Raw genomic sequence first — 24,982 nt, forward strand, 5'->3', positions numbered from 1 at the left:
TTTAAAATACTCATGGACAAAGACGAGAGTGGTCCTAAAGGAAGAGTGCTAAATTGGGGGAAGGCCAACTATACCAAAATTCGGCAGGAGCTGGGAAATGTAGATTGGGAGCAGCTGTTTGAAGGTAAATCCACATGTGATATGTGGGAGGCTTTTAAAGAGAGGTTGATTAGCGTTCAGGAGAGACATGTTCCTGTGAAAATGAGGGATAGAAATGGCAAGATTAGGGAACCATGGATGACAGGTGAAATTGTGAGACTAGCTAAGAGGAAAAAGGAAGCATACATAAGGTCTAGGCGGCTGATGAAAGACGAAGCTTTGAAAGACTATCGGGAATGTAGGACCAATCTGAAACGAGGAATTAAGAGGGCTAAAAGGGGTCATGAAATATCTTTAGCAAACAGGGTTAAGGAAAATCCCAAAGCCTTTTATTCATATATAAGGAGAAAGAGGGTAACTAGACAAAGGATTGGCCCACTAAAGGACAAAGGAGGAATGTTATGCTTGGACTCAGAGAAAATGGGTGAGATTCTAAACGAGTACTTTGCATCGGTATTCACCGAGGAGAGGGACATGAAGGATGTTGAGGTTAGGAACAGATGTTTGATTACTCTAGGTCAAGTCGGCATAAGGAGGGAGGAAGTGTTGGGTATTCTAAAGGGCATTAAGGTGGACAAGTCCCCAGGTCCGGATGGGATCTATCCCAGATTACTGTGGGAAGCGAGAGAGGAAATAGTTGGGGCCTTAACAGATATCTTTGCAACATCCTTAAACACGGGTGAGGTCCCGGAGGACTGGAGAATTGCTAATGTTGTCCCCTTGTTTAAGAAGGGTAGCAGGGATAATCCAGGTAATTATAGACCGGTGAGCCTGACGTCAGTGGTAGGGAAGCTGCTGGAGAAGTTACTGAGGGACAGGATCTATTCCCATTTGGAAGAAAATGGGCTTATCAGTGATAGGCAACATGGTTTTGTGCAGGGAAGGTCATGTCTTACCAACTTAATAGAATTCTTTGAGGAAGTGACAAAGTTGATTGATGAGGGAAGGGCTGTAGATGTCATATACATGGACTTCAGTAAGGCATTTGATAAGGTTCCCCATGGTCGGCTGATGGAGAAAGTGAAGGCGCATAGGGTCCAAGGTGTACTAGCTAGATGGATAAAGAACTGGCTGGGCAACAGGAGACAGAGAGTAGCAGTGGAAGGGAGTTTCTCAAAATGGAGACGTGTGACCAGTGGTGTTCCACAGGGATCCGTGCTGGGACCACTGTTGTTTGTGATATACATAAATGATTTGGAGAAAAGTATAGGTGGTCTGATTAGCAAGTTTGCAGACGATACTAAGATTGGTGGAGTAGCAGATAGGGAAGGGGACTGTCAGAGAATACAGCAGAATATAGATAGACTGGAGAGTTGGGCAGAGAAATGGCAGATGGAGTTCAATCAGGGCAAATGCGAGGTGATGCATTTTGGAAGAGCCAATTCAAGAGTGAAGTATACAGTAAATGGAAAAGTCCTGGGGAAAATTGATGTACAGAGAGATTTGGGTGTTCAGGTCCATTGTTCCCTGAAGATGGCAACGCAGGTCAATAGAGTGGTCAAGAAGGCATACGGCATGCTTTCCTTCATCGGACGGGGTATTGAGTACAAGAGTTGGCAGGTCATGTTACAGTTGTATAGGACTTTGGTTCAGCCACATTTGGAATACTGCATGCAGTTCTGGTCGCCACATTACCAAAAGGATGTGGATGCTTTGGAGAGGGTGCAGAGGAGGTTCACCAGGATGTTGCCTGGTATGGAGGGCGCTAGCTATGAAGAGAGGTTGAGCAGATTAAGATTATTTTCATTAGAAAGACGGAGGTTGAGGGGGGACCTGATTGAGGTGTACAAAATCATGAGAGGTATAGACAGGTTGGATAGCAAGAAGCTTTTTCCCAGAGTGGGGGATTCAATTACTAGGGGTCACGAGTTCAAAGTGAAAGGGGAAAAGTTTAGGGGGGATATGCGTGGAAAGTTCTTTACGCAGAGGGTGGTGGGTGCCTGGAACGCGTTGCCAGCGGAGGTGGTAGACGCGGGCACGATAGCATCTTTTAAGATGTATCTAGACAGATACATGAATGGGCAGGAAGTAAAGAGATACAGACCCTTAGAAAATAGGCGTCATGTTTAGATAGAGGATCTGGATCGGCGCAGGCTTGGAGGGCCGAAGGGCCTGTTCCTGTGCTGTAATTTTCTTTGTTCTTTGTTCTTACTTTGTATCAGTGTTTACTAAGAAAGTGGATGCTGAAAAATACCACAAGAAGCGGAGATGGTACAGGTAACGGATGGGGCAAAAATTGATCGGCAGGATGTACTGGAAGGGTTGGCTACGCTTAGAGTGGATGTCACCTCATCTGGATGGCTTACATCCCAGGTTGCTAAAGGAAATGGGAGTGGAGATAGCAGAAGGGCTTGCCATAACCTTTCAGTCTTCCCTAGATACAGGAGAGATGGCAGAGGATTGGAGAGTGGTGAATGTGACACCCTTATTCAAGAAAGTGTGTAAGGTAGATAAGTCCCCAGGGCCTGATGGGATCTACCCTAGAATACTGAGGGAGGCAAGGGAAGAAATTGCTGGGGCCTTGACAGAAATCTTTGCATCCTCATTGGCTACAGGTGAGGTCCCAGAGGACTGGAGAATAGCCAATGTTGTTCCTTTGTTTAAGAAGGGTGGTAAGGATAATCCAGGACATTATAGGCCAGTAAGCCTTACGTCAGTGGTAGGGAAACTATTAGAGAGGATTCTTCGGGACAGGATTTACTCCCATTTGGAAACATACGAACTTATTAGCGAGAGACAGCATGGTTTTGTGAAGGGGAGGTCGTGTCTTACTAATTTGATTGAGTTTTTTGAGGAAGTGACGAAGATGATTGATGAAGGAAGGGTAGTGGATGTTATCTATATGGACTTTAATAAAGCCTTTGACAAGGTATCTCATGGCAGACTGGTACAAAATGTGAAGTCACACGGGATCAGAGGTGAGCTGGCAAGATGGATACAGAACTGGCTCGGTCATAGAAGACAGAGGGTATCAGTGGATGGGTGTTTTTCTGAATGGAGGGATGTGACTAGTGGTGTTCCACAGGGATCAGTGCTGGGACATTTGCTGTTTGTAGTATATATAAATGATTTGGAGGAAAATGTAGCTGGTCTGATTAGTAAGTTTGCGGACGATACAAAGGTTGGTGGAGTTGCGGATAGTGTTGAGGATTGTCAGAGGATACAGCAGCATATGTTTAGGTTGGAGACTTGGGCGGAGAAATGGCAGATGGAGTTTAATCTGGACAAATGTGAGGTAATGCATTTTGGAAGGTCTAATGCAGGTGGGAGGTATACAGTAAATGGCAGAACCCTTAGGAGTATTGACAGGCAGAGAGATCTGGGCGTACAAGTCCACAGGTCACTGAAAGTGGCAACGCAGGTGGATAAGGTAGTCAAGAAGGCATACGGCTTGCTTGCCTTCATCGGTCGGGGCATAGAGTATAAAAATTGGCAAGTCATGTTGCAGCTGTACAGAACCTTAGTTAGGCTACACTTAGAATATTGCGTGCAATTCTGGTCACCACACCACCTGAAGGACGTGGAGGCTTTGGAGAGGGTACAGAAGAGGTTTACCAGGATGTTGCCTGGTCTGGAGGGCATTAGCTATGAGGAGAGGTTGGAAAAACCCGGATTGTTTTCACTGGAAAGACGGAGGTGGAGGGACGACATGATAGAGGTTTACAAAGTTATGAGCGGCATGGACAGAGTGGATAGTCAGAAGCTTTTTCCCAGGGTGGAAGAGTCAGTTACGAGGGGACATAGGTTTAAGGTGCAAGGGGCAAAGTTTAGAGGGGACGTGCGAGGCAAGTTTTTTTACACAGAGGGTGGTGAGTGCCTGGAACTTGCTGCCAGGGGAGGTGGTGGAAGCAGATACGATAGCGACATTTAAGAGACATCTTGACAAATACATGAATAGGAAGGGAATAGAGGGATATGTGCCCCGGAAGTGCAGAAGGTTTTAGTTTAGGCAGGCATCAAGATCGGCCCAGGCTTGGAGGGCCGAATGGCCTGTTCCTGTGCTGTACTGTTCTTTGTTCTTACAGGCCAGTAAGCCTACATCAAACATTGGGAAAATGCTGGAATCTATTATTAAGGAAGTCTTAACAATGTAGTTAGAACAAGCCAACATGATTTTACTAAGGGAAATCCAGTTTGAAAAATTTATTAGCGTTTTTTTGAGGACGTAACTAGTAGGGTAGATAAAGGGGAACCAGTACATGTCGTATACCTGGATTTCCAAAAGACATTCGACAAGGTGCCACACAAAAGGTTCATTGGCAAGATAGGGCTCATGGAATTGGGGGTAATATACTGGGATCGGCGACTGGTTAACAGACTGGAAGCAACAAGTGGGCATAAACAAAGCATTTTCAAGTTGGCAGGCAGTAAATAGTGGAGTTCTGCAAGGATCAGTGCTGGGACCTCAGCTATTTACACTCTATATTCGTGGCTTAGATGAAGAGACACAGAGTATTGTATCTAAGTTTGCTGATACAAAAGTAGGTGGAAAGGTAAGCGGTGGGGAGGACACAGAGCGGCTGTAAAGAGATAGAGGCAGGTTAAGTGAGTGGGCAACAAGATGGTAGATGGAGTATAATGTAGGAAAGTCTGAAGTTTTGCACTTTGGTCGTCAGAATAGAAAAGCAGAATTTTTTTAAAAGGTGTAAAACTTGTAAGTGCCAATGCTCAAAGAGACTTGGGTGTGTTTGTATAAGGAACACAGAAAGTTAACATTGTTACAACCAAGCCAGGAGGAGTGCACTGTCTCTCTTTAATTCCACTTGCCCACAGGTCACAACATATATTTAAATGTGTACACAGTTACCGATCTTGCCAATTATATACTCTATCTATTTTAGTTTCAGAATAAAATCCACCAACCAGGTTTCTTTAATAAACAACAAAAGTATTAATTTATTACAAAACAAGACTTAGTCAATACTTAGTCAGATGCAAAGCTTTAACGCACAGTTTGAAATATGACAGTAAATATATACATTCCCTTCTAAATACGCAACACACACACACACACACACACACAGAGACCCCTGTTAAAGGAAAAATAAAGATGCTTTGGCCAAAGTACACTGACTCTCCTATTCCATGAGTCTCAATTTTGAAGAAAAAGGATAAGGTATGTTATGCTCCAGATGGCATACAGTCTGGCATCCGAGTACATGTAAACGGGTCACTAGGATCTTTTCAGAAGCAGTTCGCTCAGGAGATGTCGCGAAGAAAATTTCCAAAAGCTTCTCAGGGGAAATGCGGCATCAGACGTTACAGCTATCACACACTGGATTTTTTTGCAGGGTTTCTCAGAGAGGTGGAGAGATGATGAGCTGGGTGTTTCTTTCAGCAGGCTGCAAACCCAACTGACTCAAAACAGTATTCAAAACTGAAACCCACTCTTGAGCACCATAAATCTTGACATGTTACATCTTTAGAACATTACAGCGCAGTACAGGCCCTTCGGCCCTCGCTCTTGTAAACAATTCCCATAGTCAGAAGGCACCTGTTGTTTACTTAGCTGAAGACATGTGACATCCAGCAAATGCTGCTTTTAAACAAAGTCCTTCCAGTGACCCTTTAAAATAAGTCCAGCATCTATGGAATCACTTCAGTCCTCTGCAAAATTCTAAAACAAGAGTCCTCCTAACAGCACTGTGGGTATACCTACCCCACATGGACTTCAGCAGTTCAAGAATTTTAGAATTAGAACATTACAGCGCAGTACAGGCCCTTCGGCCCTCGATGTTGCGCCGACCTGTGAAACCATCTGACCTACACTATTCCATTTTCATCCATATGTCTATCCAATGACCACTTAAATGCCCTTAAAGTTGGCGAATCTACTACTGCTGCAGGCAGCTCACCATCACCTTCTCAAGGGCAATTAGGGATGGGTAATAAATGCTGGCCCAGCCAGCGATGCCCACATCCCATGAACAAATAAAAATTTTAAAATGGAAGCACTTTCATAATAACATGCAGGTATAGCAAGCAATTAGGAAGACAAATGGCATGTTGGCCTTTATTGCAAAGGGATTGGCATACAGGAATAAGGAAGTATTGCTACAACTGCACAGGGTTTTGGTGAGACCACATCTGGAGTAGTATGCTGTTTTGGTCTCCACATTTAAGAAAGGATATACTTGCACTGGAGGCGGTACAGTGAAGGTTCACTAGATTGCTCCCTGGGATCAGGGGGTTGTCCTATGATGAGAGGCTAAGTAAATTGGTGCTGTATTCTCTGGAGTTTAGAAGAATGAGAGGTGATTTCATTGAAACATATAAGATTCTACAGGGGCTGGATAGGGTAAACACTGAGATTATTTCCGATGGTCGGGGAATCTAAAACACGAGGGCACAGTCTCAGGATAAGGGGCCGATCATTCAGGACTGAGATGAGGAGAAATTACTTCACTCATCGGGTTGTGAATCTTTGGAATTCTCTACCCCAGAGGGTTGTGGATGCTCCATCGTTGAATATATTTAAGGTTGGGATAGACAGATTTTTGGTGTCTCAGGGAATCAAGGGATATGGCGAGCGGGCAAGAAACTGGAGTTAAATCCTAAGATCAGCCTTGATCGTTCTGAATGGCGGAGTGGGTTCGATGTGCCATATGGTCTATTCCTGCTCCTATTTTTTGTGTTCTTCTATGAATAATAGCAAAGTATATGATCTTGGGCTTTATAAATAGAGGTATTGAGTACAAATGCAGGGAAATTATTCTGAAACATAAAGCTCTGGTTCAGCCACAACTAGATTATTGTATCCAGTTCTGGTCACCACACTTTAGGAAGAATGTGAGGGTCCTTGAGAGGGTGCAGAGGAGATTTACCAGAATGGTGCCAGTGGTGAGTGATTTTAGCTACAAGGTTAGGTTGGAGAAGCTGGGGTTGTTCTCCTTGGAGCAAAGGAGATTGAGGGGAGGGAGATTTGATAGAGGTGTACAAAATTATGACAGGTTGAGATAAGGTAGACAAGGAAAAGCTGTTCCCATTAGCTGATGGTACAAGGACTAGGGAACACAGATTTAAGGTTTTGGGCAAGAGATATGGGGGGAATATGAGGAAGAACTTTTTTTTAAAAACCGCAGTGAGTAGTAACAACCTGGAAGTGGTGACGATGAATGATTTCAAAAGGTAATTGGATGGCACTTGAGGGAAATAAACTTGCAGGGCTCCGGAAATAGATAGGGAGAATGGGACTGATTGGATTGCTCTACAGAAAGTAGGTATGGACTCAATTGGCTGAATGGTCTCCTTCCGTGCCATCATCACTCTCTGACTAACCGCAAATTCGGGCACCAATCAGAACCTCCTTTCAGAAGTTCAACTGTGAAACTGAAACTCTCCTACAACCAGCTGCTTAAATTACTGAATCTAAGGGTACAAGTATCATGAAAAAAGACAAATCATAGCTCTTTATCCTGACAGCGTGGAATCACCTGGCACATTAGTATATAGTGAATCAGAAGAGGCTGGACAGTGAGTGGAATAAAAAAAAAGCTCAGGTGCTCAAGTTGCTCGAAATCTTTGCAAATGAGCTGAGAATGCTTGGTGCGACCAAAGCACAATGGCAGGTTTGCATGTTTAATATATTTTTATATTTATATACAGCAAATTAGTTTTAAAATAGAGGCTGGAAATTAAGCTTAAAACTAAGAACTGGAGACAGTGAAATGGCAAGAAAAAGGTAAATTCCCGCTCATCAGGAATTAATAAAGATAAAGACCATGTGAATTGAATTATATTCTGGCAAGGGCTGAGTGCCCAGGTCTCTGTGGGATCTGTCCTCATGTTCACCAGAATTACACCAGGGTTTAAAGGGTTAACTAGTGAGGACATATTGCATAAGCTTGCCTTGTATTCTCTGGCCTTTAGAAGATTACGGGGTGATTTAACTGAGGTTAAAGAGATTCTATAGAGTAGATACAGAGAAACTATTTCCTTTGTTGGGAGAATCTAGAACAAGGGGGCAAAACCTTAAAATAAGAGCCAGGCTGTTCAGGGGTGAAATAAAAACAGAAAATGCTGGAAATACGCAGCAGTTGGCAGCAACTATGGAAAGAGAAACAGAATTATCCTGTCAGGTTTGTGACCTTTCATCAGAACTGGAAAAAGTCAGAAAACTAATAGGTTTTGCAACCTTTGGAATTTTCTACCCCAGTGAGCTGTGGATGCTCAGTTGTTGAATATATTCAAGACAACGATCAATAGCAATTTGGATATGAAGGTAATTAGGTGACGTGGGGATAGTGTAGGGAGGTGGAGTTGAAGTAGATCAGCCATGATCTTACTGAATAATGCAGCAGACTTGAAGGGCTGAATGGCCGACTGGAACTCCTATTTCTTATGTTCTCTTATGTTCAATGCTTATTGGAAAAAGCTACATGAATGAGATTGTCCAATTGGTAAAGAACTTTTTTTTTCATTCATTCATGGGATGTGGGCGTCACTGGCATTGCCAGCATTTATTGCCCATCCCGAATTGCCCTCGAGAAGGTGGTGGTGAGCTGCCTTCTTGAATCTCTGCAGTCCATTTGGGGTAGGTACACCCACAGTGCTGTTAGGAAGGGAGTTCCTGGATTTTGACCCAGCGACAGTGATGGAGCGGCGATATAGTTCCAAGTCAGGATGGTGTGTGACCTGGAGGGGAACCTGCAGGTGGTGGTGTTCCCACACATCTGCTGTTCTTGTCCTTCTAGTTGGTAGAGGTCGCGGGTTTGGAAGGTGCTGTCTAAGGAGCCTTGGTGCATTGTGGCAGTGCATCTTGTAGATGGTACACACTGCTGCCACTGTGCGTCGGTGGTGGAGGGAGTGAATGTTTGTGGATGGTGTGCCAATCAAGCGGGCTGCTTTGTCCTGGATGGTGTCGAGCTTCTTTAGTGTTGTTGGAGCTGCACTCATCCAGGCAAGTGGAGAATATTCCATCACACTCCTGACTTGTGCCTTGTAGATGGTGGACAGGCTTTGGGGAGTCAGGAGGTGAGTTACTCGCCGCAGGATTCCTAGTCTTTGACCTGCTCTTGTAGCCACGGTATTTATATGACTACTCCAGTTCAGGTTCTGGTCAATGGTAGCCACTAGGATGTTGATAGTGGGGGATTCAGCGATGGTAATGCCATTGAATGTCAAGGGGAGATGGTTAGATTCTCTCTTGTTGGAGATGGTCATTGCCTGGCACTTGTGTGGCGCGAATGTTACTTGCCACTTATCAGCCCAAGCCTGGATATTGTCCAGGTCTTGCTGCATTTCTACACGGACTGCTTCAGTATTTGAGGAGTTGCGAATGGTGCTGAACATTGTGCAATCATCAGCGAACATCCCCACTTCTGACCTTATGATTGAAGGAAGGTCATTGATGAAGCAGCTGAAGATGGTTGGGCCTAGGACACTACCCTGAGGAACTCCTGCAGTGATGTCCTGGAGCTGAGATAATTGACCTCCAACAACCACAGCCATCTTCCTTTGCGCTCGGGATGACTCCAACCAGCAGAGAGTTTCCCCCCTGATTCCCATTGACCTCAGTTTTGCTAGGGCTCCTTGATGCCATACTCGGTCAAATGCTGCCTTGATGTCAAGGGCAGTCACTCTCACCTCACCTCTTGAGTTCAACTCTTTTGTCCATGTTTCAACCAAGGCTGTAATGAGGTCAGGAGCTGAGCGGCCCTGGCGGAACCCAAACTGAGCATCACTGAGCAGGTTATTGCTAAGCAAGTGCCGCTTGATGACACTGTTGATGACACCTTCCATCACTTTACTGATGATTGAGAGTAGGCTGATGGGGTGGTAATTGGCTGGGTTGGACTTGTCCTGCTTTTTGTATACAGGACATACCTGGGCAATTTTCCACATTGCCAGGTAGTGCCAGTGTTGTAGCTATACTGGAACAGCTTGGCTAGGGGCGCGGCAAGTTCTGGAGCACAGGTCTTCAGTACTATTGCCAGAATATTGTCAGGACCCATAGCCTTTGCAGTATCCAGTGCCTTCAGTTGTTTCTTGATATAACGCAGAGTGAATCGAATTGGTTGAAGTCTGGCATCTGTAATGCTGGGGACTTCAGGAGGAGGCCAAGACGGATCATCAACTCGGCACTTCTGGCTGAAGATTGTTGCAAATGCGTCTGCCTTATCTTTCGCACTGATGTGCTGGGCTCCCCCATCATTGAGGATGGGGATATTTGTGGAGCCACCTCCTCCAGTTAGTTGTTTAATTGTCCACCACCATTCACAGCTGGATGTGGCAGGATTGCTGAGCTTAGATCTGATCCGTTGGTTATGGGATCGCTTAGCTCTGTCTATCGCATGCTGCTTACACAGTTTGGCACGCAGACAGTCCTGGGTTGTAGCTTCACCAGGTTGACACCTCATTTTGAGGTATGCCTGGTGCTGCTCCTGACATGCCCTCCTGCACTCTTCAATGAACCAGGGTTGGTCTTCTGGCTTGATGGTAATGGTAGAGTGGGGGATATATTTGGACCATGAGGTTACAGATTGTGGATGAGTACAATTCTGCTGCTGCTGATGGCCCACAGCGCCTCATGGATGCCCAGTTATGCATTGCTAGATCTGTTTGAAATCTATCCCATTTAGTGCCACACAACATGATGGAGGGTATCCTCAATGTGAAGGCTGAATTTCGTCTCCACAAGGACAGTGCGGTGGTCACTCCTACCAATACTGTCATGGACAGATGCATCTGCGGCAGGTAGATTGGTGAGGTTGAGGTCAAGTTGGTTTTTACCTCTTGTTGGTTTCCTCACCACCTGCCGCAGACCCAGTCTAGCAGCTATGTCCTTTAGTACTCGGCCAGCTCGGTCAGTAGTGGTGCTACCGAGCCACTCTTGCTGATGGACATTGAAGTCCCCCACCCAGAGTACATTTTGTGCCCTTGCCACTCTCAGTGCTTCCTCCAAATGGTGTACTGACTCATCAGCTGAGGGAGGGCGTAGGTGGTAATCAGTAGGAGGTTACCGTGCCCATGTTTGGCCTGATGCCACGAGACTTCATGGGGTCCGGAGTCGATGTTGAGGACTCCCAGGGCAACTCCCTCCCGACTGTAGACCACTGTCCCGCCACCTCTGCTGGATCTGTCCTGCTGGTGGTACAGGACATACCCAGGGATAGTGATTGCAGTGTCTGAGACAGTGTCTGTAAGTTATGATTCCGTGAGTATGACTATGTCAGGCTGTTGCTTGACAAGTCTGTGGGAGAGCTCTCCTAACTTTGGCACAAGCCTCCAGATGTTAGTAAGGAGGACTTTGCAGGGTCGACAGGGCTGGGTTTGCCATTGTCGTTTCCGGTGCCTAGGTCGATGACAGGTGGTCCGTCCGGTTTCACACCTTTTCATTGACTCCGTAGCGGTTAGATACAACTGAGTGGCTTGCTAAGCCATTTCAGAGGGCAATTAAGAGTCAACTACATTGTTGTGGTCTGGAGTCACATGTAGGCCAGACCAGGTAAGGATGGCAGATTTCCTTCCCTCAACGACATTAGTGAACCAGATGGGTTTTTACAACAATCGACAATGGTTTCATGGCCATCATTAGACTACCTTTTAATTCCAGATTTATTAATTAAATTCAAATTCTACCTTCTGCTGTGGTGGGATTCAAACCCATGTCTCCAGATCAATACCCTGGGTCTCTGGATCACTAGTCCAGTGATAATACCACTACGCCACCGCCTCCCCAATATTAAACTGGCATGAATGAAAAGTTGCTTGGCTACAAATTTCACAAAAATGTACAATAAATAATTTCTCACCTTTCTAATATCTTGAATTCTGCCAAGCATCAGTTCAAGCTGAGATAGCACTACACACTGCACTAGAAAAGAACATGGAAAACAGAAGAAAAATAAGTCAAGCAAGAAATCTGTTCCCTAACTGAGGACTTCTACAGCATGGCCCCAATACTAACTTAATCAGATCTTACTGTTTTTGGAAAAACATTTATTTTCTACATGTATTAAATGAAGCTCACCAAATTGGGCAAGTCGAGTCATTGAACATCCTACATTCCCAACCACGCCAATTCAATGATAGGTTTTCTGTTATTTTAGTGGAAACATATGTACATGGAATTGCCCATTCTTCAGTTATCCGCTAACCCCTTTCCCCCAGATTTGCTTATAGAACTTACAGCACAGACAGGCCATTCGGCCCAAATGGTCCATGCTGGCATCCATGCCTCACGTGAGCCTCTTTTCACCCACCAACATATCCTTCTATTCCTTGCCTGCTGCATTTCTTATTTCAAAACTACTTCATTGGCTGTAAAGCGCTTTGAGATGCTAGTGGTCGTGAAAGGCACTATATAAATGCAAGTCTTTTTTTTCTTCCGTCGTGTTTATCTAGCTTCCCTTTAAATTCATCTGTGCTTTTCATCTCAACGACTCCCTGTGGTAACAAGTTCGACATTCTCATCACACTCTGGGTAAAGAGGTTTCTCCTGAATTCCCTATTGGGTCTATTAGTGACTACCTTAGATTTATGGCCTCTTGTTTTGGACTGTCCCACAAGTAGAAATATCTTACCTCTGTCTACCCAATAAAACTCTTTCAACAACAACTTGCATTTATATAGCAATTTTAATGTAGTAAAAAGTTACAAGGTGCTTCACAGAAGCATAACCAAACAAAATTTGACACTGAGCCACATAAGGAGATATTAGGACAGATGACAGAAGTAGATTTTATGGAATATCTTAAAGGAGCAGAGAGGAGAGGCTTAGGGATTCCAGATTTTCATAACTTTCAAGATCTCTATCAGATCATCTCTCAGCCTCATCGTTTCCAGAGTTATGTTATAGTTGCACAGAGCTCTGATTAGATCGCATCTGTAGTAACTATGGAGAGAGAAGCAAAGTTAACATTTCAGGTCTGTGACCTTTCATCAGAACAGTTCTGATGAAGGGTCACTGACCTGAAACGTTAACTTTGTTTCTCTCTCCACAGATGCTGCCAGACCTGCTGAGTATTTCCAGCACTTTTTGTTTTTAGAATTAGAATTAGAATATTACAGCGCAGTACAGGCCCTTCGGCCCTCGATGTTGCGCCGACCTGTGAAACCATCTGACCTACACTATTCCATTTTCATCCATATGTCTATCCAATGACCACTTAAATGCCCTTAAAGTTGGCGAGTCTACTACTGCTGCAGGCAGGGCATTCCACGCCCCTACTACTCTCTGAGTAAAGAAACTACCTCTAACATCTGTCCTATATCTATCACCCCTCAACTTAAAGCTATGTCCCCTCGTGTTTGCCATCACCATCCGAGGAAAAAGACGCTCACTATCCACCCTATCTAACCCTCTGATTATTTTATATGTCTCTATTAAGTCACCTCTCTTCCTCCTTCTCTCCAACGAAAACAACCTCAAGTCCCTCAGCCTTTCCTCGTAAGACCTTCCCTCCATACCAGGCAACATCCTAGTAAATCTCCTCTGCACCCTTTCCAAAGCTTCCACATCCCTCCTATAATGCGGTGACCAGAACTGCACGCAATACTCCAGGTGCGGTCTCACCAGAGTTTTGTACAGCTGCAGCATGACCTCGTGGCTCCGAAACTCGATCCCCCTACTAATAAAAGCTAACACACCATATGCCTTCTTAACAGCCCTATTAACCTGGGTAGCAACCTTCAGGGATTTATGTACCTGGACACCAAGATCTCTCTGTTCATCTACACTACCAAGAATCTTCCCATTAGCCCAGTACTCTGCATTCCTGTTACTCCTTCCAAAGTGAATCACCTCACACTTTTCCGCATTAAACTCCATTTGCCATCTCTCAGCCCAGCTCTGCAGCCTATCTATGTCCCTCTGTACCCTACAACATCCTTCGGCACTATCCACAACTCCACCGACCTTAGTGTCATCCGCAAATTTACTAACCCACCCTTCTACACCCCCTTCCAAGTCATTTATAAAAATGACAAACAGCAGTGGCCCCAAAACAGATCCTTGCGGTACACCACTAGTAACTAAACTCCAGGATGAACATTTGCCATCAATCACCACTCTCTGACTTCTTTCAGCTAGCCAATTTCTGATCCAAAGCTCTAAATCACCTTCAACCCCATACTTCTGTATTTTCTGCAATAGCCTACCGTGGGGAACCTAATCAAACGCCTTACTGAAATCCATATACACCACATCCACTGCTTTACCCTCATCCACCTGTTTGGTCACCTTCTCGAAAAACTCAATAAGGTTTGTGAGGCACGACCTACCCTTCACAAAACCGTGCTGACTATCGCTAATGAACTTATTCTTCTCTAGATGATTATAAATCCTGTCTCTTATAACCTTTTCCAACATTTTACCCACAACCGAAGTAAGGCTCACAGGTCTATAATTACCAGGGCTGTCTCTACTCCCCTTCTTGAACAAGGGGACAACATTTGCTATCCTCCAGTCTTCCAGCACTATTCCTGTCGACAATGACGACATAAAGATCAAGGACAGAGGCTCTGCAATCTCCTCCCTAGCTTCCCAGAGAATCCTAGGATAAATCCCATCTGGCCCAGGGGACTTATCTATTTTCACACTTTCCAAAATTGCTAACACCTCCTCCTTGTGAACCTCAATCCCATCTAGCCTAGTAGCCTGAATCTCAGTATTCTCCTCGACAACATTTTCTTTCTCTACTGTAAATACTGATGCAAAATATTCATTTAACGCTTCCCCTATCTCCTCTGATTCCACACGCAACTTCCCACTACTATCCTTGATTGGCCCTAATCTAACTCTAGTCATTCTTTTATTCCTGATATACCTATAGAAAGCCTTAGGGTTTTCCCTGATCCGATCCACCAATGACGGTTTTATTTCAGATTTCCAGCATCTGCAGTATTTTGCTTTTATATTATTATTCTGAAGTAACTATGTTCAGTTCTGGGCACCACACCTCAGGAAGGATACATTAGCCTTGGAAGGGGTGCAGTGTAGATTCACCAGAATGATAGTGGGGCTGTAGGGGTTAAATTATGAGGACAAGTTGTATAGACTAGGCTTGTATTCCCTCGACTAAATATTGTCAGGAGGTTATCTAATTGGAGTGTGTAAGATGTTTAAAGAGTTGACAGGGTAAATAGGGAGAAACTATTTCCTCGTGGGGGAAATCCAGAAAAAGGGGCATAACCTTAAAATTAGGGATAGGCCGTTCAGGGGTGATGTCAGGAAGCATGAAACAAAATGTACTTTTCAGGCTTCATGCTGCAGATACACTTGTTTCTTTCAGCTATCAGATAAATGTCAGGACAATTAACATTTTGCAGAAAGGCACACAAACTCCTCTCTTCTTTGTGTGCCACACACACTCTCCAAGTGAATGTCACTGGATGGCATCAGTTCAGGAAGTCTGACTTTTCAGTTTAATTTATAGAGGGCTAGACATAGGTTTGTGAGTCAAACCAATTCAAACACCTCAGTACGAAGAATATGTCCTTGTGCAAGTTGAACCCTCGTACTTCGAAAATGTTGGTGACAACATCCACCATCATCTTTTCAAGTACCATGCAGACTTTTAAAATGTAATTTTTAAAAACTCACCAGGAGCACGAATAAAAACCCAAAGTTGTAGTCACCAAAGATTTCGCAAGATAATAAGCATGAGAGATTTATATAAAGAAAAAGAAACACATGCATTTATATAGTGTCTTTCACGACCACCCAACATCAAAAGCACTTTACAGTCAATGAAGTACTTTTGAAGTGTAGTCACTGTTGTAGGAAATGCAGCAGCTAATTAATGCACAGCAAGCTCCCACAACCAGAAATGTGATAATAAACAGATAATCTGTTTTTGTGATGTTTATTGAGGGAGAAATATTGGCCTAGACACCATGAAGAACTCCCCTCCTCGTCTTCTAAATTGTGCCAGGGGATCTTTAACGTCCAGCTGAAGAGACAGACAGATCCAAAAGATGGCACCTCTGACAGTGCAGCACTCCCTCAGTATGGCACTGGAGTGTCAGCATAGATTGTTATGCTCAAGTCCTGGAGTGGGACTCGAACTCACAACTCTCTGACTCAGATGTTGGAGTTTAAAAAAAAAATTCGATCATGGGATGTGGGCATCGCTGGCGAGGCCAGCATTTATTGCCTATCCCTAATTGCCCTTGAGAAGGTGGTGGTGAGCTGCCCTCTTGAATAACTGCAATCCTTGAGCTGTAGGTACACCCACAGTGTTATTAAGAAGGAGTTTCCAGGATTTTGACCAAGTGACAGTAAAGGAACGGCGATATAGTTCCAAGTCAGGATGGTGTGTGGCTTGAAGGGGAGCTTACAGGTGGTGGTGTTCCCATGCATTTGCTGCCCTTGTCCTTCTAGGTGGTAGAGGTCGCGGATTTGGAAGGTGCTGTCAAAGGAACTTTGGTGAGTTGCTGCATACACGATGCACTGCAGCAACCAATTGCGTCAGAGTAGACACATTTTTAACACTGCAATGGGAAAGGGCTGTTTTACAAAGTAGTAATTGGTGTAGTCAGTAAATTTACAAGGTGTCTATTAGTGCCATGCTATCTATTAGGAACTCGTCATGGTGGCCCATATGATGTGGGGGTGTGGTAAGTTTTGTGGCCAGGGACGTCTTCCAGCGCAATGTTTCGTAAACTAGTGCAAAAGATTGTGTAAAACTTGGTTTGCAGTGGACATAATTTGAATTTGAAATTCATCAGTCTTTTATGTTGGTTTGACCATTTTTGTCCAAATTATGTTAAAACACCAAGAAACTCTAAGACAATGTCCACTGCAGAGAATTTGAGGAAAACCACAACATGTATGAAAATGCATGCAGTGGTGGAAATGTGCAGCTGCAAAATCAGAGCATGCCTTGCTCCTCCACATAGTGACCATCTTACTTGAGTTGAACAAAATAGCTTGTAATTCCCTGCCAGAATTTCTGATCTTTTCTCGCCTTCACATTTCTGGATCTTTTGACCATCTTTCCGCAAAAGATTTGGGGGAAATTAGTTAATCTAAATGTTTTTTTAATGCATTTTGTACTCATGCAACTTATGAGGATATAAACAGTTAAGATAAGAGGTGAGAAGGTAAGAGCCCATGGGATCCAGGGCAATTTGGCAAATTGGATCCAAAATTGGCATAGTGGCAGGAGGCAGAGGGTGATGGTCGAGGGTTGTTTTTGCAATTGGAAGCCTGTGACCAGTGGTGTACCACAGGGATAAGTGCTAGGACCCTTGCTGTTTGTAGTGTACATTAATGATTTAGACGTGAACATAGGAGATATGATCAGTAAGTTTGCAGATGACACGAAAATTGGTGGTGTCGTAAATAGTGAGGAGGAAAGCCTTAGATTACAGGATCATATAGATGGGCTGGTAAGATGGGCGGAGCTATGGCAAATGGAATTTAATCTTGAGAAGTGTGAGGTGATGCATTTTGGGAGGACTAACAAGGCAAGGAAATATACAATGGATGGTAGGACCCTAGGAATTACAGAGGGTCGGAGGGACCTTGGTGTACTTGTCCATAGATCACTGAAGGCAGCAGCACAGGTAGATAAGGTGGTTAGGAAGGCATATGGGATACTTGCCTTTATTAGCCGAGGCACAGAATATAAGAGCAGGGAGGTTATGATGGAGCTGTATAAAACACTAGTTAGGCCACAGCTGGAGTACTGTGTACAGTTCTGGGCACCACACAATAGGAAGAATGTGATTGCACTGGAGAGGGTGCAGAGGACATTCACCAGGATGTTGCCTGGGCTGGAGCATTTCAGCTATGAAGAGAGACTGGATAGGCGAGGGTTGTTTTCCTTAGATCAGAGAAGGCTGAGGAGGGACCTGATTGAGGTATACAAAATTATGAGGGGCATTGATAGGTTAGATAGGAAGAAAATTTTTCCCTTCGTGGAGGTGTCAATAACCAGGGGGCATAGATTTAATGTAAGGGGCAGGAGGTTTAGAGGGGATTTGAGGAAAAAAAATTTCACTGAGGGTGGTTGGAATCTGGAACACACTGCCTGAAGAGGTGGTAGAGGCAGGAGCCCTCACAACGTTTAAGTAGTATTTAGATGAGCACTTGAAACACCATAGCATATCAGGCTACGGGCCAAGTGCTGGAAAATGGGATTAGAACAGCTAGGTGCTTGACGGCCGGCACAGACACGATGGGCCAAAGGGCCTGTTTCTGTGCTGTATAATTCTATGACTCTAACGTGCCAACAATCAAGCTGTCATGCAAACAATCCCTATTCTGCAGGGTCAATAAATTATTGTTGCCAGTGCCAAAAGTGCAAATGCACTTCTCACATACAGCGTATGAACAAAAAGGCAGACAAACAGAGACAGACACACACACTGACAAAATCCAGACAGAGACAGACACACACACAGACAAAATCCAGACAGAGACACACACTGACGAAAACCAGACAGACACACACACTGACAAAAACCAGACAGAGACAGACACACACACTGACAAAAACCAGACAGAGACAGACACACACACAGACAAAATCCAGACAGAGACACACACTGACGAAAACCAGACAGACACACACACTGACAAAATCCAGACAGAGACAGACACACACACAGACAAAATCCAGACAGAGACACACACTGACGAAAACCAGACAGACACACACACTGACAAAAACCAGACAGAGACAGACACACACACTGACAAAAACCAGACAGAGACAGACACACACACAGACAAAATCCAGACAGAGACACACACTGACCAAAATCCAGACAGAGACACACACTGACCAAATTCCAGACAGACACACACTGACAAAAACCAGACAGACACACACACTGACAAAAACCAGACACACACACTGACAAAAACCAGAGACAGACACACACACTGGCAAAAACCAGAGACAGACACACACACAGATAAAATCCAGACAGAGACACACACTGACGAAAACCAGACACACACACTGACAAAAACCAGACAGAGACAGACACACACACTGACAAAAAACAAACACAGACACTCTGACAAAAAACACACAGAGACAGACACACACAATGACAAAAAACTCGAGACAAACACACACACTGATAAAATCCTCAGAGACAGACACACACTGACGAAAACAACAGAGACAGCCACACACCCTGAAAAAGACCATAGAGAGACACACACTCTGACAAAAAACACAGAGACAGACACACACACACTGACAGAAACCAGAGACAGACACACACACAGACAAAATCCAGACAGAGACACACACTGACGAAAACCAGACAGACACACACACTGACAAAAACCAGACAGAGACAGACACACACACTGACAGAAACCACAGAGACAGACACACACGCAGATAAAATCCACAGAGACAGATACACACACAGACAAAAACCATACAGACACACACACACACTGACAGAAACCACAGACAGACACACACACTGACAAAAACCACAGAGACAGACACACACTGACAAAAAACACACAAACAGACAGGCAAAAACATACAGAGACATTGACAAAAACATAGAGACACACACACTGACAAAAAGTGACAAATACACAGACGCACACTGACAAAAACAGTTTGACAGACACACGTAGAAACAAAAACATACACAGGCATTCTCTCTTCTCCAGCATATTCAGTGTTGCAAAAATCCAACTTTGTTAATATCTTACCCTGTTTATAACCCATGTGTACCTCAACTAATTCAAAATCTTCACTATTTTCATCCTGCAAAAACAATCAGTTGTCAATGTCACAATAAGTACAAGATGTTAAGCTATCTTCTCTAATATGCTTCTAAAATAAAGCTAATGCTAACACAGTTAAGTGAAGCTGGTTTTGGACATTTAAGGATTTAATTTTCAATGGAATATAACCATGGGGTTAGGACTGTTACCAGAAATGGGCAGCCACCTGTGCCTGGAGGGGGGCTCAACAGAGCATCAACCCCACAGACCACCTTATGTCTCTGAGCAGAAGTCTGTTGTTTCAAGGAAGGAGCGCCAGGTCATTTGAGGATCTCTGACAATAACAATCTGCGGAGCTGTTCCAATCGTGACAGGTCCTCAAATCAAATGACAATCAATCCACTTGGGGCTGATTGCCGTTCATTTTCTTTGTGATGCCCTGCTTTCTGAAGGCACAGGTACTGCTTGCTCTTAAACGAGTGTATCTGGTGGGATTACTGAGAGTGCAGTAGTGTCCTAAAAACATGAAAAATCAAGAATTTCCAGTAAAAATTGGGTTAAATCCATTGGACTCACTCAAAGTTTAGGAGTCGGTGGACCAACACATTATCCTTGTTAGTAGCCTCTTCTACCACCCTTACTGGCAGTTCATTCCCGGATAATCTTTTTCACTACCCTTACTGGTAGCTTATTCCAAACCCTTTGTTTATTGCCTGTCCCATATTTTTATTAACCTTCCACTAAAAAAGACCTGTATTTACCACTTCCTTTATCAGAAAACTAAAAAGAAAGAATTGCATTTATATAGCGCCTATGAAATAATATAAAAAAAGACCCCTGGACCTCTCAAAGCACTTTACAGCCTGATATGACCAGGTGAGGAAGGGGTCTCAGGCTCCCCTTTCACCCCTTCTCTGGTTTGACTGCAACAGGGTTTACTTTTTTAACACAGTGATTTAGCTTACCACCTCAGTAATTATTATTATTAGCCAAGACATAGAATATAAGAGCAGGGAGGTTATGATGGAGCTGTATAAAACACTAGTTAGGCCACAGCTGGAGTACTGTGTACAGTTCTGGGCATCACACTATAGGAAGGATGTGATTGCCCTGGAGAGGGTGCAGAGGAGATTCACCAGGATGTTGCCTGGGCTGGAGCATTTCAGCTATGAAGAGAGACTGGATAGGCTCGGGTTGTTTTCCTTAGATAAGAGAAGGCTGGGAGGGGGAGCTGATTGAGGTGTACAAAATTATGAGGGGCATAGATAGGAAGAAACTTTTTCCCTTAGCAGAAGGGTCAATAACCAGGGGACGTAGATTTAAGGAAAGGGGCAGGAGGTTTAGAGGGGATTTGAGGAAATATTTTTTCACCTAGAGAGTGGTTGGAACCTGGAATGCACTGCCTGAAGAGGTGGAAGAGGCAGGAACCCTCATAACATTTAAGAAGTATTTAGATGAGCACTTGAAATGCCATAGCATACAAGGCTACGGCCAAGTGCTGGAAAATGGGATTAGAATAGTTAGGTGATTGATGGCCGGCACGGACACATTGGGCCGAAGGGCCTGTTTCTGTGCTGTATAACTCTATGACTCAGCGAGCACTTGCTCCCGTTTCTCTAATTATAATTGCAAATGAACCAGACAGGTTTTCTTGAGTTAAAGAAGAAAGATGTACGTTTATTAACTTTATCACTCTAAACAGGTTAAAATTACTAAAATACGGGAGGCATCCATGTTCACATTCACAGGAGAGGCACACACCTACAGATTATGGAGGAAAAAACAGAGTTGGGAGATTGAAGTAAAGTCCGTCATAAATGGAATTTAAATACTGAGTCCCAGTATCTTTAGGTGAAGTTAAAGTCTTAAAGTCCTTGCTGGACCACGTGCACAATTCGAGCTTGCTTCTCTGGTTCTGGAAGGCAGAAGAGGGGCTTTATCCATGTCCCCTGGTTGTTGACTGTAAGGATCTGTAGTTTTGAGGCTTAGCTGCAGCTGAGGCTTCCCTGGGACTTTGCTGGAGAGAGAGAGAGAGAGAGAGAGAGGAGATGTTCCTTCCCTGGAGTTCAGTTGCTGTCTTTTTGAGGCACAATTCACAAACTCTGAAAATTACACAGGCAGTCATGTCATGTGACCACCTCTTTGTTTGAAACAGCACCTTCTGGAATGATCTTTGAAATTCTAGGCTGTTCAGATGTACTGGACGGGGAGAGGGGTGGCTCTTTCAAAGTCAATGGGTGTTGATGGCTTTTGACAATCAACATTGACAAAACCATTTTAGGTAATCTAACCAGACAGCACCCTCATTGTTCTGGCTAGACTGGGTCTCCAGTCGGCCTTTGGCTTTTCATGTGCAAATTCATGCGTGACCATCTTTAGCTGCTCTGTTCTTTTTAAAAGTTATTTGTAATAATGTCCAGTAAAAGTCTCAGGTAACGTTCCATACAACGAAATTAATATTTTCATGTGGCATGTGGGGTTTCCGTCACAAGCCAATGAAGTACTTTTGAAGTGTAGTCACTTTTGTAATGAAGGATATGTGGCAGCTAATTTGTACACAGTCAGCTCCCACAAACAGCAATCTGATTCCGACCAGATAATCTGGTTTTTTGTGAGATGTTGATTAAGGTAAAATATTGGCCAGGACCCCTGCTCTTCTTTAATATAGTGCCATGGGATCTTTTCCATCCATCTTGGAGGGCAAACAGGGCCTCAGTTTAACATCTCCAACTGTGCAGCACTCCCTCAGTACTGTACTGGAGTGTCAGCCTTGATTTTTGTGCTCAAGTCCTGGAGTGGGACTTGAACCCACACCCTTGTGACTCAGAGGCAAGAGTGCTACCAACTGAGCCACAGCCCACACTCTAGTTCTGAATCCATAAACTCCAAACCCTTCAGAATCTTAAAGACATCTAAAAAATTTGCCATCAATCTTCTTTTAGAATCATAGAATGGTTACAGCAAAAAGGTGGCCATTCAGCCCATCACATCTGTGCTGGCACTCAGTAAATCAGCTCGTCCCACTTCCCTGCCTTTTCCCTGCAGCCCTACAATTTCCTCTTCAGATAATTATCCTGTTCCTTTTTGAAAGCCATGATTGAATCTGCCTCCACCACATTCTCAGGAAGTACATTTCAGATCCTAATCACTCGCTGCATAAAAACATTTGTCCTCATGTTGCCCTTGGTTCTTTTGCCAATCACCTTAAATTGGTGTCCTCTGGTTCTTGACCCTTCTGCCAATGGGAACAGTTTCTCTCTCTCTCTATTCTGCCTCGACCCCTCATGATTTTTGAACACTTCTATCAAATCTCCTCTCAACCTTCTCTTCGCCAAAGAGAACAACCCCAGCTTCTCCAATCTATCCATGTAACTTTTTTTTTTATTCGTTCTTGGGATGTGGGCATCACTGGCAAGGCCAGTATTTATTGCCCATCCTTAAATGCCCTTGAACAGATGGTAATGAGCCGCCAGTGAAGGAACGGGGATATAGTTCCAAGTCAGGGTAGTGTGCGACTTGGAGGGGAACTTGCAGGTGATGGTGTTCCCATGCATCTGCTGCCCTTGACCATCTAGGTGGTAGAGGTCGTGGGTTTAGAAGGTGCTGTCAAAGGAGCCTTGTTACGTTGCTGCAGTGCATCTTGTAGCTGGCATATGTTGCTGCCAAATACATCAATGGTAGAGGGAGTGAATGTTTAAGTTGGTGGATGGGGTACTGATCTAGCAAGCTGCTTTGTCCTGGATGGTGTTGATCTTCTTGAGTGTTGTTAGATCTGCACTCATTCAGACAAGTGCAGAGTATTCCATCACATTCCTGACTTGTGCCTTATAGATGGTGGACAGGCTTTGGGGAGTCAGGAAGTGAGTTACTCATCGCAGAATTCCCAGCCTCTGACCTGCTCTTGTAGCCACAGTATTTATATGTCTGCTCCAGTTCAGTTCCTGGTCAACGGTAACCCTCAGGTGGCGGATTCAACAATGGTAATGCTGTTGACTGTCAAAGGGAGATGGTTAGATTCTCCCTCGTTGGAGATGGTCATTGCCTCGCACGAATATTACTTGCCACTTATCAGCACAAGCCTAAACATAGTCCACGTCTTGCTGCATGCGGGCACGGACTGCTTCAGTTTCTGAGGAGTTGCGAATGGTACTGAACACTGTGCATTCATCACTGAACCTCCCCACTTCTGACCTTACGTTCGAGGGAAGGTCATTGATGAAGCAGCTAAAGATGTTCTGGCCTAGGACACTATCCTGAGGAACTCCCGCAGTGATGTCCTGGGACTGAGATGATTGGCCTCCAACAATCACAACCATCTTCTTTTGTGCTAGGCATGACTCCAACCAGAGTTTTCCAAAAAGTTTTCCGATTCTCATTGACATCAATTTTGCTAGGCTTTGTGGTGCGCAAAGTAGTTAAACTCTCCTCCTAGTTCTGTCCGTACCATTCTGCATTTAAACTAGTAGCCCCTTCCTGTTTTTCCTCCAATAATTTAATATCCTTTTTAAATCAGGGAGTCAAAACCGCACATATTTTATTATCCATTATGTCCAGCTTTAGCTAAAGTAACAAAATTAGGTTGCAAGAATGTTTTTTGGTTCTCACTAATATATCACAGGGATTGCAGTAATTTATGGACTGAGATTCAGGATGAAGCTGTACTTACAGCAAAGAAACAAAGCTTACTGATTGTCCTATCCTGACAGTTACTGCGCATTGTTAGTCAATTATGTTAAGCAAACTAACTACTGAAGCATTTCTAATTGGAACTGACCTGTTGCCCCAGTTGTAAAAGGACCTCCTGGATAACTGCTTTGACTGTAGTCTTGATATTTATAGGAATGGATATATAAGCCACTCCAAACCTGAAACATGAAAACACAGTTGAACTAACAAATGAACATTTGAAAAGAAATAGCATCTGTCTTTGAAACCACAGAATTTCATTGAAAACTGTTGTATATATTGTCTATTTCTTTTTTAAAAACAAAAATCAGAAGTGTAATATATGCTTAAAAGTAGATAATAAAATCTAGACCAGCTCTTGGCTTTTTCAAATTTGAGATGATTTCAAAATCAGATATTTTGAAATATGAAAAAGTCATCTCTCCACTGTAATCTAAATTATATCAAGGTAGAACACTCAAGTATCCCTTAGAAGTTTCGTAACAGCATAAGTGCTAGCATGATGGAGTTTACCAGTTGTAACAATATTTTTTCCCCTTTCTACTT

General features: G+C 43.9%; 1 protein-coding gene across 1 annotated transcript in view; it reads right to left on the reverse strand.

The window, feature by feature from the left end:
- Positions 1-24,982, reverse strand: part of LOC137373117 (diacylglycerol kinase theta) — a 296,078-nt gene that overhangs the window by 190,707 nt on the left and 80,389 nt on the right. The window contains exons 10-12 of the mRNA XM_068037996.1: positions 24,525-24,615; positions 19,736-19,790; positions 11,853-11,914 (exon numbers count right to left, since the gene is read on the reverse strand). Coding sequence (XP_067894097.1) covers positions 11,853-11,914; positions 19,736-19,790; positions 24,525-24,615 — 208 coding nt within the window. The remainder of the gene's footprint in view (positions 1-11,852; positions 11,915-19,735; positions 19,791-24,524; positions 24,616-24,982) is intronic.

Source organism: Heterodontus francisci, chromosome 1 (assembly GCF_036365525.1).
Source record: "Heterodontus francisci isolate sHetFra1 chromosome 1, sHetFra1.hap1, whole genome shotgun sequence".
NCBI classification, from domain to species: domain Eukaryota; kingdom Metazoa; phylum Chordata; class Chondrichthyes; order Heterodontiformes; family Heterodontidae; genus Heterodontus; species Heterodontus francisci.